Below are 18663 nucleotides of genomic sequence, written 5' to 3' on the forward strand. Positions count from 1 at the left end.
TTTATTTTCACTCAAAAATATAGTGCAGCAACAAAAGGAAACAATACAAAAATAAATCCCTGCCCAGCTAGGCTCTAACTAGGTTACCTCATCTAGAATAACAGAAATCCAAAAAGACAGTAGAATCATTCAGGACACAGCTCCAAAAATATGACCTCTCTGCTCTCCAGCCAAACTCTGCCCCAAAGTGTTGCTCCTTGACGAGGAGACTCTCTGCAGCTGAATTGCTGCTGGAACATCCCCAAAGTGTAGACTGGAGGGGGGTGGAATGACAAGTCCCACTACCAATCCTCCCTGTCATTCCTAAAAATCCAGCCCAGTAACTGGAACTTTGAAATAAACCTCAGCAGACAATAGTTATCTGCTGAAAAATGTTCTTTCTGGAGTTTTCTCATCTCACCCACCTTAGTAGTCTGGGTGAGATGTACACCCCTTCAATTACCTGACCAGCCATCGGCTTACAATATTAAAACTTATTTGGTGGGTCGTCACAATTACGGCGGTAACAAATGTATATAGCTTTTTTCACCATATTTTTTTAAAAAAATATTTCCATAAGTGGTTTTTTTTTTTTTTTATACATTTCTGACACGTTCTAAGGTCTTGATCACTTTTATTAATTTCTTTAGAAAGGTGAAATGGATGGCAAAATGGCAAAAATACATGTGTATAACTATTTAGTCCCCCCCCATGGCATTTACCATATGGGAAAAATCTTTTTATCTTTTTTAAGTTGGAGCATTTTCAGATACCTAATTTATCATTGGTTTTATTTAAGATCTAAGGAAAGGGGGTGATTTGAATTATTATTTTTACATATAAAACACTAATATCATCATTAGATTGCTAGTCCCATAGACTATAATAGAACTGTATTGCAATTTATAGCAAAATCAATGTAAGTCTTCATAAGGCTCACGGCTCTCATACCAACAGGGCAGCTTCAGCAAATTCGCATTGTGGGAACTGTCCTGAAATATATAAGGTACAGGAGGGGTGAGGAAAGCATCAGGGGTACAAACAGGGGACTTGGCACTAGCATCGGGCAGCTGAATTCCAGTATCTATTTAAAGAGCCGATCTCCGTCAGAATTGTATGGTGGATGTCAACAAGGTGTTAACCACTTAGCCACATGTGCCATACTAATATGGAATATGCCGGGAGTTTAAATATGGCCCCCACAAAGAAGTTGAGCAGGCGCCATAGCCACAGGGGTTGCTGCTGTTTTACAGTGAGGACTCTGATCACAGACATTTAACCACTTAGTGGTCACTATTTTATCTCTGGTAATTAAGTATCACGTTAGCAGTCGTCATTACTTACCTAGGACATTTGTCAGAGTGAAATACAGAAAGTATAAATAAATGGAATATAACAAGTGATCAAAACAGCTTACATTTCCCAAAACGGTATAATGAAAATGACACTCTTACAGATTTAAAAAAAAAAAAAAAAAAAAACTCACACGCAACATACACAGCTCTATGTACTGAAAACGTTATGGGTATCCCAATATGGCGACTGAAATAAATTGAGCGTGAACTGTCCCCTGACTGATAACTTGCAGATTTTCCTGTAGTGAAGCCCATCTGTCCTTGTGGGGATCAAAAAAACAGTATTCTTACACTTATGCTAGGTTCAAAATAACTTTGGGTTTCCATTCCTCAGGTCCACTTGGGAACTCGAAAAAAGGAAACCCTATGCACTTAAACAGCAGTTACCCGCAGAAACCCGCAGTCACCATAGACTATAATGGGGGCTGCTCAGTCTTTGCCAATTTTATACTGAAATCAGAGGAGAGAAACGTCCTGTTTGTAGAACTTTTCTCTCTGCCTATTTTAAACAGAATGGGGTCCCCAAACGCTAGTGAGAACCTAGTGTTAGTCTAGCTAATGCAAACCAAGTGCAGCCTAAAGCCCGGTTCACATCTGCATTCAGAAAAATGCATTTTTAGTGCAGAAAGCAAGCAGAAACCATATGGACCCCATTATAGTCTATGGGCACCACGGGTTTCCTAAGGTAACCGTTTTTTAACGCGGATTAGGTTTCTGTTTTCTCCAAGCGAACTCCCTGAATGGAAACCCATTTTTAAGCCCATGTGAACTGGGCCTAAATATGTACTATCTACTTATGTGAAAGTTAACACTAAAAGTCCTGACCAACAATCCTGATTCGAAAATGAGAAAATGATGTGTCGCGGAATATAAAATTTGTTACAATAAGCTATAGAACATAAAAATGTCACATATACATCACAAAAAATGAAAGACAGCATCTTAAACACTAGCACAGCATATCACTGCGACTGAGGTTACATTGTCCTCTAACAATGTCAGCTCCAAGAATCAAGAGCTGACATATTTGGAAAAAAATCTGTAACTACTCCGTCTGACTATTTTTATGTTTTCTCTAGAGCTTTGTGTTGTAATTTTAATGGATGCAGTACACTGCACACAGCAAGACACATGCTAGTGTTTTATTATGTTATGCATATTACATTCTCACATGGAAATCAATAGACAAAAGGCAAATACACTGTGTAGCAAATACAATGCATAAAATATAATGCAATAAACCTAGAACAAGTGAAATGGCTTTGAAGCAAATGAATATAAAAATCCTGCAGCAGGTACTTTCCTGAGAATGTAATTTCAGCCTTAGATTTATCTGGAATATTCCTTTCTGTTTTCATTACCAGACTTACAATTTCAAAGAAAGCAGCAAGCATAAACAAGAATGCCTGCATTTTACATCTCTATTCTGAAGACACCATGTTTATGTAATGCAGCAAGCAACAGAATAGGCCATTTATACTTTTTCTAAGATTAGACAATACATCTTATGCTTCTAGAGCTGGCCATACCAGCACAAAATAATGGGAGCTATAAAAGGGTATTGAAGTACTCGTTTTGCAACACCATCATTCATCTTAACATTTTAGTAGTACACTAAAATCCCCGCTGTGTCAGTGTATTAGAACTGAACACACGACCGCTCCAAAAAGCTTACAAAGCAGTTTTGTCTACTGAGCTATTAAACGGTATGAAAGGCATTATAAGGGAGTCTGTCAGCTGCAACATGACTATTAGAGTACACATAGTATCTTGTAGATCAAGCATCAATGCTGGGAGCCTAGGAAACAGCTGATTAGTAGAAGTCCAAGCTATTGGACCCTGCTAACCTAAAACTGATGGTCTATTATGAGAATAGGCCACCGATTTGTAAACCGGGACTACCCCTTTAACGATAAACCATTGGTTTCCATTTCAGCTGTCAGAAATAAAGCTCTGTATACACTGCATTCAAGCCTGCCAAAATATATGGTTAGATGTATGACATATATGCTTGACAAAAGCCTGTGCTGGAAGGCGCACAGTGGCATATGACACCCATACACTTCTGTTGTTTTATTTGTACTGGTCCTCTGGATGGGAAAGAGCAGTTTTCTGAATAACTGTATACATACACACACACTAGCTCGATATAGGCCAAATGTTCACTGTTTTTTTGACAATTCTATAGACTGGGTGCACACACATTTGACGCAGTGCGCAGTGTGTACTTAAACTTAGTTAGGGCTCGTTCACATCTGCGCCTGCTCTCCGTTCTGCAGGTTTCCGTTTCCAGCACAAAACAGAGGCAGGAAACTGAAACTTGCAGGACTCTTTCATACCCACTCATTTGAATGGGTTTGAAAGCTGTCCGGGTTTAGGCTCTCCGTCGCAAAACAGTTTTTTTTTAATCCGGACACAGAGTCGGACATGCAGTACTCTGTGTCCAATTTAAAAAAAAAACGGTTTCGCAGCGGAGAGCATAAAACGCTCACTGCCGCTCATGGCCAGACCCGGTCTCTGGTTTCCGTCTTCTTGCATGCAGAAGACGGAAACCACAGAACTGAGACCTGAACGCAGGTGTGAACCTAGTGTTAGCGTTTTGGATTGGCAGAATTCACTAACTGCTAGGTTTGTGAGACATATTTGCAAAAACCACCAAATTTGGAAGGTAGCAGATTACAATCCTAGTAAATTACAGAGTATATGAAGCAAAACATTTCTTATTCAGTCTGATAACCTCTCCACCTATGACTACATTGAATTTCGCATACCTTCCGATCCCTAAATCCTACACGTTGTTTCTTCTTTTTTCCTTCTGGCTGTTGGTCTTCATCACTTGACTCCACAGCCTGGTCGTCGCTGCTCTCTTGGTCCTCTGCTTCCTTCGCTTTGGCATGGTCTTCTTCTCTTACATTGTGCTTCACCGAAGACTGTGCTTCTGCATTAGCTCTGGTCAAGAAAAAAAATTTTTATTGATAATGTACAGAGATAGCCCATACTTGCATTCACCTAACCCTTCACAGTGATGGCACTACTTCTGTTCTGTGTCTAATGAAAGTCTATATCACACGGATTACAGAGTCTCGTAAAAGTCTGACAATTCCTGTTCTGTAGAGATCACTTCTCTGCAGTCATCTTATGATTACTATTAAGCTGGAGACAGATAATACATGCCCCACCATAGACAAAGCGCAGCTCTGCCCTGTCCCTACACAACTCCCACAGTATGTCTAAAACACTCCCCAATACACGTCAACTACTGCTGCCTCTGAGCCACGTGGCTGATGTAAACCAAATCTCTAAAATGTTAAAACAGCAGCTCGGGCGACATGATGTCCCCAAAATTATAATTAAAAAAAAAAAAAATCAGATAATAAAAACAGATACAACAAAAACATATTTATCCTTTCTTAATTTGAAAAAACTGTGATAATTTCCCTTTAAAGGGGTTGGCCAACACACATTAGGAATATCTCACACATTCTGTTCATCCTGAACAACTCTATCAATATGTCACTCCGAGTCTTACGTGTCATAGCTGGCTAGAGTTGTGTGCAGGCATTTGACCAAGCATCATAAACACTTACATTAAATGAAGTTTGGATGAGGATTACAGATCAAAAATAGAATTATAAAAATATTGTACATGCATGGAATTATTCTTGAAGTCTCTTCATTGCAAAATGAACTTCTAAGTATTTACAACCCTTCATTTATGTGAAGTGGCAGCAGAACATGAACGTCAGTATATTTATATATCGCTCTGATCTGATGGGTTTTGCTCATCAACACAAAACTTATCCCCTCTCCATCTATTTAATATGTCAGTGCTCTGGTGGTCTCTTCTGTTCTTGCTTATTTAGCTGCAGCTGACCCTGTCCCATCTATCTACGCCATTGGCTGCAGCAGTTATGTGAGTGTATAGATTGTGATCAGCTGCATCAAAGTAACTAACAAATACCTGTCTGCTGCGGTGACACACTGCTGTGCTAAATGTAATGCCGTAGGGGACTGCACTACTAACAGCACTAGCACAGTGTGGAAGCCAAACATTACATATGTTGTATTAGTTTGATAGTTTTACCTGTCTGGTGCCTACAAGGGTTGGGGCCTAGAAAAACATTTTAAGAAAATAAATAGGATTCTGTAAAGCAGCAGCCACAATAAGCACAGTATGTTCATTTCTAGAATAGATATCTCCCTTTGGAGATATCTGCACTTAACATAAGTAGATTTGTACTACTGAATATAGGTCTCTTCTGCAGCCTAAATCTTACAGTGTGTGTGAACATGTCGTAAGAGTTGTCAAGAACACGTCAATGTTACAGATATTTAAAGAGGTCCTTTCACCACCACCAACTCGACTTCTTTTCATCCTAATAATGATCCTGGCACAGTTGGCGTTTCTTCTCTAGTCCTCACCATTCCTGAGCAATCAGTGCAGCTACATTCAGTGTCTGATGTGGTAACTAGACTACTAGTGTCAAGTGGGCGGTGTCAGGCAGGAGCAGGCAAGAGGGTGTGATTCTGAGCTCTTGCACTGTCCACCTGATTGGGGCTCTGAGTGACGCCCCTTTGACTGCTCCTGCCTGACACCATCAGCTTCACATTAAAGTCTAGTTTGCACATCAGGCAGCAAACCCAACTGCAACCCAATAGCTCGGGAATGGTGAGAGCTAGAGAAAAAATACTAACTGTACCGGAATCAGTGGAGGTGCGCCTATTAAAAGGTGAACTGTGCTGCAGTGGGTGGAGGTGGTGAAAGGTACTCTTTAAAGAGCCATAAAGTAGAAAGAAGTATGAGACTTTGAAATGTACTCTTCCTAGTAAAGGATTTATTTCACATCAGTATCCCAGCTTGTGTTATGTTCCTAGAGATGGTTTGTTTTCACATTACTCTAAGAAGTCATAGAAATGATTTGTGTGTTTGTGTTTTTCTGGGTGAGATTTATGGTCTCTGAAGGGAGTCACGTAGGTGTGAGCAGAGACTGATTGATGCCTATGGATCACAAATCTATTTTATAACCAAATATTGTCAGCCGTCAAAATACAGAGAAATAAAAACAGAACAGTTATGAAAGAATTTCTTTTCAAGACAAATCTACTTTTTAGCACGGACGTCTGGTTTTAACTAAAAATCTGCAGCTTGAATTTGATATCACACAATAAGTATTGTACATAGAGGCTGACAAGCAGAATATCAAGAGACTGGCACCAGGGTTTACATGAAACCCTTGCACCCCCTGAACTCAAGACCCCAATACCAGCAGTAAGAATGCAGACAGTTACTACACTGGACACAAAGGATCCTCTTTTTAATAAAAGTGAGATTTATCAAGTTGCCAAGAGTCTATTCGGAATCACTATATGTAAGCTTCTTTACTGTAGGTAAAATTACCAGCAAGTAGCCATTGGAATTATCACATTAGTTAAGTTCTCTGGACATAACAGGGTTAGACTTAGAAAGGAAACTTTTCCTTCATAAATTACACTGCTTATGATTTAGGTTTATATTTATAGTTATTATGTTGAAGAGGTGGTCAGTAGTCAATAAGGTGTGCCCCAACACAGGTGAGCTCTGTTAACTTGATACAAGTCAGACTTAAGGGTTGCAATGCATAACAGGTGAGGCTTCAGATCTAGCTAACTTGTAAAAAGCCCAATAATCAATAAATGGGTAATGTAGGATTAGAAATGGGGATTGATTTTTCTTTGTTTCCAAAAAATAGCACTTTTATCATGGCTGTGTTAAGTTGAAATACCAAATGGGGCAGCATGGTGGCTCAGTGGGTAGCACTGCAGCCTTGCAGCAGTGGAGTCCTGGGTTCGAATCCCGCCAGGAATGACATCTGCAAGGAGTTTGTATGTTTCCCCCGTGTTTGTGTGGATTTCCTCCCAAAACATATGTAAATGGGGGAAAAAAAGAAAAAAAAAGTACATTGTGATCCTTATATGGGGTTCACAATCTACATTAAAAAATAAAATAAAAAATAAAATAATAAATATATATATATATATATATATATATATATATATATAATAAGACAAGACCTTCTATTTGTTTAGGATTGGACCATATTGATGAAAGTCCAAATATCGGCACCACCACAACCAAATCAACCTGGTTAAGGCCTTGTGCACACGGAGGAATCTGGACTTGAAACCCCAGTCCGCACATCAGCTGGATTTTCTTGGTCTACACAATATGAAGAGCTAGACTGTAGCTTCATATTAGGACTAAGAGCTGCATTGTAGTGATCTCTGATACAATCCTATACTTTACTCAGCAGAGGACAGTGGAGCCGTGATAAGGTATGGATGCATCACATTATAGATTACTAGGATGCAGGGAGTCTGGGTTTCCAGGCTGAGTTTAGGCCGATGTACAGATTGGGTCATCTGGTCCAGATTCCTCTCGGTGCATGGAAACGTGGTCAAGGGACCATGGCACTTTAGCAAGCAACACATTAGCTTCAATATTTACCAAGCTCCAGTTCCATAATTTTAGTAGTAACTAGAACTGGTATTACAGCGTAATCCTATGCACTTGAATGGGACGAAGCTAAACTAACACTAAACATAGCCACTACGAAAATTAGAGAGTGTTGTCTGGTAAACATTCAGGCAAAAGTGGTCTTGTATTGAGCCCTAGAGATCAGAGATGATGATGATCTAAGGCCTCATTCACATCTGCGTCGGTAATTCATTCGGGGGAGTCCGCATCGGGACCCCCCTGAACGGACTAGCTAACGCATTTGCAAGCGGTGTGCAGTGAAAGCACACGGATCCCCATAGACTATAGTGGGGTCCGTGTGCTTGCTGGGAGATCTCCGCAGGGAACATGCGGACAGAAAAGTACTTCACTTCTACTTTTCTGTCCGCTTGACTCAAGTGTAGATCTCGTGGCAAACACATGGACCCCATTATAGTCTATGAGGTCCATGTGCTTTCACTGTTCACCGCTTGCAAATGCGTTCGGTAGTCTGTTCGGGGAGGTCCCTATGCAGACTCCCCGAACAGATTAGCAAATGCAGATGTGAATCAAGGGTAATATTGATGCCCTACCCTATGAACAGGTCACTCATTTCTAAGTAGATCCTATAAAGTACACTGCTTTGAAGGCTCATACTACACACTGAGGGTTTTTGTTTTTTGTTTGTTTGGTCTTTTTAAGTGCAAACTGTTATGCAATCCAGACTGCAATTTTTCTGAGTGTTGCCCCGGTCTAATAGAGATGAGTGATAATTATAGTGATTACATATTAGATAAACATGAGAATGTTACAGCAGGATTTATTTCTTCTGTAAGGCACTTGGGCTTCCACCCAACACCGCAGAACAATTACAGTAAAAAATCCAGAGAGTGAAATACGCTGGAAACAATCACATGGGCACGGAGGCATGAAAGGTTAAGTGACTTGGAGAAGAACTGGCAGCAGCGACTATAGATGACAGAAAAGTGGCTATGTTTAATAGATATTGATGTGCCATCTTAATGCATCACAAATACCTCCATATTGTGGATACGTAAGTGGTTGTCTTGAAAATTTTGTTTTTTGACAGAGTAGGCGATTTAAAAAAGTCCAAAGTACAGTTGGATAAATGCAGAGATATATCCAAACAGAACCACGAGGAGCTTTGTGCAGCCAGTCATGTTCTTTTATTCTATTCAAATTTTTATTGCAATTTTTTAACACTACAACAAGGTCTGAAAAAGACCAATGGTACAGAAAAAATACAAACATACAATTGAAGATTACCGCTATCATGTGTATGTAGATAAATCACGGAATCCACCACAATAGGTGATTATGAAGAGCTTATGTACACCCCTCTCTGCACAATGACCTCTGCCCAAGTCACACAGGATGCCTAGAAAACTCTTCCATAGGGTCTGCTCATTTTATTTATGGTGCTTAGCCAATCTCCAGGAAAGTCAGAGATTATTCCAGCCTTAGTGGCAAGAGTTAAAGACAAAAAAAGGGGGAGAGACACCAAGTGCTCTGAGTGTAGTATTATTGTGTAAACGTTTACAGATTAAAGTAAATGATACCAGTAAACCTCTCACCTGATAAGTGTATATCTTGGTTATCACATTGGAGTGAAAATCCAGGTGGGAGTGGCAGCAGAACCAACACAAACACCGGAAAACCAGAGAAAGAAAGTTGAAATATTAAAGGCAGGGGTCTGCGCTCACTGGTAAATCTTGAATAACAACCGTAAGAATGGATGAAATGGTAAAGAATGGATTTATTGAGAGTAAAAGGCACGACGCGTTTCGGACCACCACGGATCCTTTCTCAAGTGCAGATTCAACTAAAAGAAACATATATATAAAAGATAATAAAATATAGATATAAAACTCAAATATAAAATGTACAAAAAAGTACAAAAAATACAAAAAGCACCAAGCCCAACAGGCACATAAAGAGATCCACTGTAAGCCATCCCCTGCAACAATAAATGGATACAATGGAACACATATCTCTTATGTTGTAACAGTTTACAAGAGAATAATATGCATCTCAAAAAATAATAATAGTGCTGGTCTATTTGGAAAATATATGTGCACATGTATAAAGCAGGCCAATTCCAACAGGATTTAGGACCATAAATCTTAATGGTTATCAGTACTGGGAGGCAATAATAGGGTATCAACAAGAAAATGTCCTCCAGTTATACCACACAGTCACAATATTTTCTCTTATATCCATATATCATGTGCTGGTAATTGTCACTCATTAAAGAGGGAAAAGTAAGTCTAGTGTTAGTGACATTTGTTTAATGTCTCCCAAAGTGGTAACATGTTGTAACAAATACTTATTTAATCAACCACCTGCTCCCTAGAGTTCTCAAAGGTGAAAGCTGGTGTATATAAATTCTCTCCCACAGAGAGCTATTAACAGCCAGAAACAAATAGTAAGGACTTGCATAAGGAGCCATCAAAGGCTGAAACTTCCATGGGTAATGTAGTATCTTACCTGGGTCAGCCGGGCTGGATGCATGCCTGCCCGTCTGACATTCAGCTCATTTGAACTCTTCCCCGTGCGTGTTGTGGCGTGTGGGCGTTGTGCTGCGCCTGCGCCGGCCCTCACGTATACACGTGCTCACACGTAGCCGCATCGGGGGAAAAGAGAAACAAGTGCGCATGCGCCATCCCATCAGGGGCGCGCCTGCGCAGTAGAAGAAAATGGTCTATATGCGTGCGCGCGTCCCGGCAATGCAGACGCGCACACGCATGCCGACCCTATAAGGGAAAGAAATGACGGCGCCTGCGTCGCCCCGGAAGAGGGTGCGCATGCGCAATGAAACATAACCAGATTGATCCACAAGCATGTGTGACAGCTGATGAGCACTACGTAAGTTAATTCATTCAGTTCGTCATTCTGTTGCAGCGATTGAAGCCTTATAATGATAACAAACTATATGTATATGTAAAATCTCCACATTAACCTTGGTCTGTAAATGAATAAAGTAAAAGGATCATACATAGATGATCATGATAGTACTATTGGGGTGTAGGGGTGAATGGCATGGAAAAAAAGGGGAAGAAGAGGGGGGGAGGGAGGGAAAGGGGAAGAGAAGGGGAAAGGAAAGAAAAGGAAGAAACTTAAGCTCTTTTTATGAAAATGGGTATGGTCTATTAAGTACAGATATACAAGGAATCAAGAAATGGGTTTTGAAACAAGAGATGCAAGAAATATAATGAGAATGACTGTAATTAAGATTAGTTTTTGGTAACATCTTCTGATGCTATATTAAGACCTGCTGGTTGAAGTGTGTTTAGCCTAAACATCCAGAACATTTCTTTCCTGTTAAGACTATGAAGTCTATCCGGTGTCGAGGATGAAACTGTATCAATTGGTATAACCCTGAACCCCGAGAAATCTTTGTGATGATATTGTGTAGCATGGCGTGATACGCTGTGTTTCATAAAGCCGTTATTTACATTACATCTATGTTGACTGATGCGCTGTCCCGAGAGGTCTTGTTGTACGACCCACGTACTGGAGGCCACATGGGCACTCCAGCACGTAGATGACCCAAGATGATGAGCAATCAAAGTAATGTTGTATTTCAAAGGTGTCTCCTGTAATAAAACTACGAATATGTGTAAGTCCATGTTGAATAGTAAGACAACATTTGCAATGTGCGCTTTTGCATGAAAAACTCCCCATATGGATATTAGTAGCTACAGTGGTTTTGTCTTTGATGGATTTTAAACGGCTGGGAGCTAGTAAGTTCTTTAATGACCAAGCCCTCCTGTAAGTGATTCCCGGTTGTACGGGCAGAATTCCTCCCAGGAAGGGGTCATTTCGTACCACATGCCAATGTTTACTCAATATATTACGAATATTATTATGCATTGAGCTAAAAGTAGTTATGAAGTTACAATGATAATTCTCGTTTTCCGGTTTACGTTTAGGGATAAGGCAGTCGGACTGGGAGAGAGCCCCTGCCCTCTCCTCAGCCGCCTGTATGATTTGGGATGGATATTTCTTTTCCCTAAACCTATTAGTTAGAATGGTGCTCTGAACCTTGTAATCAGCATTGTTTGAACAGTTCCGTCTGATCCGACGAAACTGTCCAAAAGGGATGTTTTGCTTCCATTTATTATGATGTAAACTATCATAGTGCAATAAACTGTTACAATCGACTGTTTTAAAGTATGTCTTGGTATGTATTTGGTTACCTTTACTGATTAAAAGAAGATCCAGATACTCTATAGATACTGCATCGGATTTGCCTGACAGTTTGATCCCATATTGATTGTCATTAAGGAAGGTGCAGTAGGTGTCAAAAGACTCCTCTGTTCCCTCCCAAATGAATATGAGATCATCAATGTATCTTCGATAGTATTTGATACAGTTGAGCCAAGGATGCGTGGAGTAAATAAATGAGTTTTCAAAAACTCCCATAAAAAGGTTGGCATAGCTGGGGGCCATACGGGTCCCCATTGCCGTCCCTTTTGTCTGTAAATAAATCTGAGAATTAAATTCAAATGTGTTATGTTGTAAAATAAAGGTGATAGCTTCTATTATAAATTGACGTTGTTTGGTAGGTAGTTCAGAGTCTTGTTTAAGAAAAAAATCTACTGCAGAAATGCCAAGGTCATGAGAGATGTTGCTGTACAGGGCGCTAACATCAAGTGTTGCCCATCTGTAATCGGGTTTCCAGGTGAGCGGTAAGAGGTCTTGTATAAGGCTGGCAGAATCTCTAAGGTAAGATGGTAAATTAATTACATATCTTTGTAACATTATATCCACGTATTGGGACAAATTCCTAGTAATTGAGTTAACTCCGGAGATGACGGGCCTCCCCGGAGGGTTTACAGGATCTTTATGCAATTTTGGTAAGTGATAAAAAAGTGCTAGAGTTGGATTTTTTATATAGAGAAATGTGTATTCTTTGTCTGAAATGATGCCATCCACCCGAGCGTTGGTTATTAATCTTTTGTACCCCGCTAGATGTTCCACTGAGGGGTCTGTGTCAAGAGTGGAATAGTATTGCTTATCCGATAAGATATGTAAAGCTTCATTGAGATAAACCTGACGGTCCTGGATTACTACCCCCCCTCCCTTATCTGCATTCCTGATCACAATGTCCCTATTTTCTTCGAGACTTCTTAGGGCATTCCTTTCTTTATTTGTGAGATTATTGGGAAATTTTGGTGGAACTGAATCCATGGGATGGCGCATGCGCACTTGTTTCTCTTTTCCCCCGATGCGGCTACGTGTGAGCACGTGTATACGTGAGGGCCGGCGCAGGCGCAGCACAACGCCCACACGCCACAACACGCACGGGGAAGAGTTCAAATGAGCTGAATGTCAGACAGGCAGGCATGCATCCAGCCCGGCTGACCCAGGTAAGATACTACATTACCCATGGAAGTTTCAGCCTTTGATGGCTCCTTATGCAAGTCCTTACTATTTGTTTCTGGCTGTTAATAGCTCTCTGTGGGAGAGAATTTATATACACCAGCCTTCACCTTTGAGAACTCTAGGGAGCAGGTGGTTGATTAAATAAGTATTTGTTACAACATGTTACCACTTTGGGAGACATTAAACAAATGTCACTAACACTAGACTTACTTTTCCCTCTTTAATGAGTGACAATTACCAGCACATGATATATGGATATAAGAGAAAATATTGTGACTGTGTGGTATAACTGGAGGACATTTTCTTGTTGATACCCTATTATTGCCTCCCAGTACTGATAACCATTAAGATTTATGGTCCTAAATCCTGTTGGAATTGGCCTGCTTTATACATGTGCACATATATTTTCCAAATACAGTCGACTCTCGATTTAACGTATCGGTATATAACATATATAGGCTATAACGTATATTTTCTCAGGTCCCGACTAACCTACATGTATTTTTATCCCGTTATAACGTAATATGGTTTGCATATAACGTACTCTTTTTTGGACCCCCGCAGCCAATTGCAAGCCACATATAACGTAGAACGTTGTGTAAGGGGTCCCACCTAGCCAATCGCATGCATTTTCTGCCGCGTATAACGTAGTACGTTATACGTGCGAGCCTCTGACGAGTCTCTCACCACAGTGCCCTCTGGGTAGATTAGTTCACCGGAAGGAAGTCGTACGTGTCTCGTGTCGTGTGAAGTTCCGGTTTTGGTTGTTTATTGGCGCCAGAATGCCTCCCAAAAAGAGGACTAAGCTTACTGTGCAGCAGAAGGTAAGCGTGACATGGAGTTGCACACTGGTAAAGATGGTTTTGTGTTGATTGCATCGCGATTTCATTACTGTACGTTTCTATTCTCATCGATCAGGTTGAAATCATACGGGAGTTGGAAGGCAACTCTAGCCTCAGACAGACAGATCTCGCAAATCGCTACAATATGCCTCTGACGACGGTCAATACCATTGTGAAAAACAAAAAGCATATCCTAGAGCAGAGCGAGAAACTCGGGAAGATGTCAGGAAAACGTTCCAAATTCCGCAAAGCAAAGCATGAGGAATTGGAAAACATTTTGATGAAGTGGATTAACCAAGCACGAGCTGCCGGAATTAATATTGATGGTTCGGTTGTCAGGGAAAAGGCAAACACTTTAGCAGCAAAAATGAATGTGAAAGACTTTGTTGCTTCCAGTGGCTGGTTCACGAGATTTAAGGAACGAAACAGTCTTTCGTATTGTGTTGCTGCTGGCGAAAGTGGGGCTGTAGATGTGGCTACTGTTGAAACTTGGACAACGGAGCAACTGCCGAAGATTTTAGAGAAATACGACCTAAAAGATGTCTTCAACACTGATGAGACTGGCGTATTTTTTAATTTGATGCCGAATCGCACTATCGCTGTAAAGGGGGAGAAATGCCACGGGGGCAAAATGAGCAAGGAGAGGATCACCGTACTCGTTACCACCAATGCGGACGGCTCGGAGAAGATTCCTATACTGGTGATAGGCAAGTAAACTAAAATTACAGTACTGTATAAACGAGTTTCACTAAATTTAATTTAAATGTTGAATTACTGTAAATTTGCCTTGCAGGCAAGTACAAGAAGCCACGTTGTTTCAAGAACGTACGCACACTGCCGTGTGAGTACAAAAACAACACCAAAGCTTGGATGACGGGCGATTTTTTCATGCAATTTTTGAGAGCCTTCGACGCAAAGATGGGTACACGCAACAGGAAAGTGGCCCTCTTCCTGGATTGTTGCCCCGCACACCCACAAGAAGTGGAGGGTTTACGCAACGTAGACCTCTATTTTTTCCCGCCTAATTGCACAAGTAAATTGCAGCCACTCGATTTGGGTGTAATTAAGTCCCTCAAGTACAATTACAGGCGTTTGCTCGTGCAGCGGGCACTTGCGCTGATGGAGCGCAACCAATTGGATCAGTTAAAACCGGACCTGCTCCAGGCCATGCACTTCCTGGTAGCTTCGTGGAACAAAGTGACCCCCGCTTGCATCAAGAATTGTTTCCAGAAAGCAGGGTTTGAAAGTGCTGGAAACCACACTCAACCTTCGGAGCTAGAAGCAGCTGAAGCAGCAGTGATTTTGTATCAAAATGAGGAAGAAGAAATGGAGCAAGCAGAAATCCCAGGTGACGCCGAAGAAGTTATTGATACACCAAGCTGGGAACTCATCGCAGGGTCTGGTTTAGATTTCGAAACGTACGCAACCATGGACGATGAGGTGATTACATCAGAAGTGCTTTCTGTTGAGGAAATATACGAAAACGAGCAGGAGGAGGAGTGTATTCTTGAGGAACCAAATTCTGATTCTGAAAGCAGCAATTCCGTTTCCGAAACAATCGTGCCAAAATATTCTGATGTTCTCGATTCATTTCAGAAGGTGAAGACTTTCATTAGCGCTTTTGATGTCGGTGAACATATCATTAATCAGGTAGCAAACGTCGAGAGTGTGCTGTATGGGTTGCGCACCAAAGCTGTGCAAAAACAAACCCGTATTGAGGAATTCTTCTGTCCTAAAAAGTGAATGATACGGACACACACACACAGACATACAGTACTGTATAAATAAATGTAAATAGTTTTAATTTGGCTTCTGCGTTCTGACATTCTTACATTCGGCGTTATGTGCATGACACGCGCATGTACGTACAGTATTTTATAGGGCCGAAAAAGGTGCTATCGTGAATAACGTAGTCAGGGTCCGGCACAGTGAAATACGTTATATACGTATAACGTATTCGCCTTATAACGTTTTTTTTTTTCCCGGTCCCAGCAATACGTTATATCGAGAGTCGACTGTAGACCAGCATTATTATTATTTTTTGAGATGCATATTATTCTCTTGTAAACTGTTACAACATAAGAGATATGTGTTCCATTGTATCCATTTATTGTTGCAGGGGATGGCTTACAGTGGATCTCTTTATGTGCCTGTTGGGCTTGGTGCTTTTTGTATTTTTTGTACTTTTTTGTACATTTTATATTTGAGTTTTATATCTATATTTTATTATCTTTTATATATATGTTTCTTTTAGTTGAATCTGCACTTGAGAAAGGATCCGTGGTGGTCCGAAACGCGTCGTGCCTTTTACTCTCAATAAATCCATTCTTTACCATTTCATCCATTCTTACGGTTGTTATTCAAGATTTACCAGTGAGCGCAGACCCCTGCCTTTAATATTTCAACTAGTGGCAAGAGTTGGAATTGCAAGTCATTTAGGACATTCTTTTTTGAATACAGATAACAACATGTAAATTGAAAAACTTTACCAAAAATTATTTTGGTGACAAATTCTCTTTAGAGATTGTGGAACCGCGAGCCTTAAACCTACATAGTCTTTACAGGCCAAAACCAAACGCCATACAGCACTAGGTCCTTACATACGTCTACAGCACTAGGCTTGCAGTACGGAGGCAAGCACTAATGTGAACCGGCCCATAGTCTATGGGGTCCGTGCGCTTTAACTGCACAGCGCTCCTCCTAAACACTCTCCTCCTGCTACTCGTGGACTTGGTGACTCTCCTTTAGTCGAATAGTGGTTTCCCCTGAAACGAGCATTTTTTCCCATAGACTATAATGTGATTCGATATTCGATCGAGTAGTCGAATATTGAGGCTCTACTCGAAATAAATCTCGAATATTTCACTACTCGCTCATCCCTACTGGGTACTTATCTTTGGACCAAACAATACTAACGGTATGTTCACAGGGGAGAGTCCTCCATGGATTTTGAGGCGGATTCTGCCCCAATATCAGAAGCCGATTTCACCGTGGAAAAAGGATACTACAAAAAGTAACTGTCTTGTTCAATCTTGCCGCAGAGTCCATGGCACGAAACATCCCGCTGCCTAGACCCATTCCCCTGGACCTTATTAGCCACAGAGGAATACCAAACTTCTGCAGCAGTATTTCAACAGAGGAAGCAGAAGGGCTGGAAAATTAGGAGGAATCTCAGGCCTCAGTTCTTCTTCATATTCCACTATGTGAACGGTCCCTATCACTGGAAGTGTTAATGTTAGAGATTGGCTGCAGAGTTCACATTCATAATGTATAGTGTATAATAGCTGCAAAAGCTATGTATGGACTTGCAGTGACCACCAGAGTGGTGAATCTGAAGAAATAGAGTATTAAAGGAAGTCTATCATTGGGAAAAGTGCTTTTGAGATCAATACATGTCTGAATAGCCTTTAAAAAGGCTATTTTACTACTATCTTTACTTTTTCGGTTGACCCTGAAAACCGCTTTATTTCTTTATGCAAATCAACCCCACGGAGTACCCTGGGCGTTCCACAGGGCCTCCGAGCACCCCTGCGCCATACCATACCTTAACACCACCCTTCCACTGCTTGTGCTCCGTCTCTCCTCCTCCCCAGATATTGTGCCACGCTCTTGCCTCAGATTGCACTGTTCAAGGTGAAATCTAGGGCATACGCAGTTCCGCTCCGGTCAGAGCGGTACTGCGCATGTGTGAGCGGCCATTTTGGTGTAGTCAACTACACAACACTTCTGTAGTTCTCTGGAGAACTGATCATACACCAAAACGGCCGCTCGGATATGCGCAGTGCTGCTCGTACAATGTGATCTGAGGCAAGAGCGCTACACAATATCCAGTGAGGAGGAGGAGGAGACTGAGAACAAGCAGTGGAGGAGCGGTATTAAAAGGTATGATGCAGGAGGTGCTCGGAGGCCCTGGGGAAAGCCCAGGGTGCACCGTGGTGTTAAGTTGCATAAAGAAATAAAGCAGTTTATAAAGAAATGGCGGGGACAACTGAAAAAGTAAAAGTAGTAGTAGAATAGCCTTTTTAAAGGCTATTCAGACATGTACTGTATTGAGCTCAAAATCACTTTCCCCAATGATAGACTCCCTTTAAAGAGAGGAGCGTGGTTTTGTTTTTTAAACTTCACCCCATTTCACAGGTTTAGGCCAAATATTTGAAAAACCCAGAAAACTCCTCTGGTATAATTTCTTTAACCCATTTTCACTCTCTGCCGTGCTATTATGTTGCACTGAGCGCATTGTTAATGCTCAGTGCAGTAATAATATGGCAATGTAACACCATAGACACAGGAGCTATGCCCGAGGCATTACTACAACCTGCGCTGCAAATAAAGAGCCCTGACTAGGGTTGAGCCGATCTTGACTTTTCAGGATCGATTTTGAAATCCAATTTCCGACCATTTTTCATTCGAACCCAATCTCGATCCCAATGCAAGTCAATGGGATGTTTTTATTAATCGGAGATGGGATTTTAAAAACAATCCTATTCACTATACAGCATGGAATCTAACAATTGAATGCTTTAATTGTTAGAATCCACGCTGTGTAGTGATTTTTTTTTAATCCTCTGGCTACTTAGTCTCCCCTGGTCCACTTACCTGCAGAGAT

The 18663-nt window shown here is 41.0% G+C and overlaps 1 protein-coding gene across 2 annotated transcripts in view; it reads right to left on the reverse strand.

Annotated features, from left to right (window-relative positions):
- Nucleotides 1-18663, reverse strand: part of MICU1 (mitochondrial calcium uptake 1) — a 200186-nt gene that overhangs the window by 160064 nt on the left and 21459 nt on the right. For both annotated transcript variants that reach the window (XM_075258233.1, XM_075258232.1), the window contains exon 3: nucleotides 4106-4283. In XM_075258233.1, coding sequence (XP_075114334.1) covers nucleotides 4106-4283 — 178 coding nt within the window. The remainder of the gene's footprint in view (nucleotides 1-4105; nucleotides 4284-18663) is intronic.

This window comes from Leptodactylus fuscus, chromosome 10 (assembly GCF_031893055.1).
Source record: "Leptodactylus fuscus isolate aLepFus1 chromosome 10, aLepFus1.hap2, whole genome shotgun sequence".
NCBI lineage: Eukaryota > Metazoa > Chordata > Amphibia > Anura > Leptodactylidae > Leptodactylus > Leptodactylus fuscus.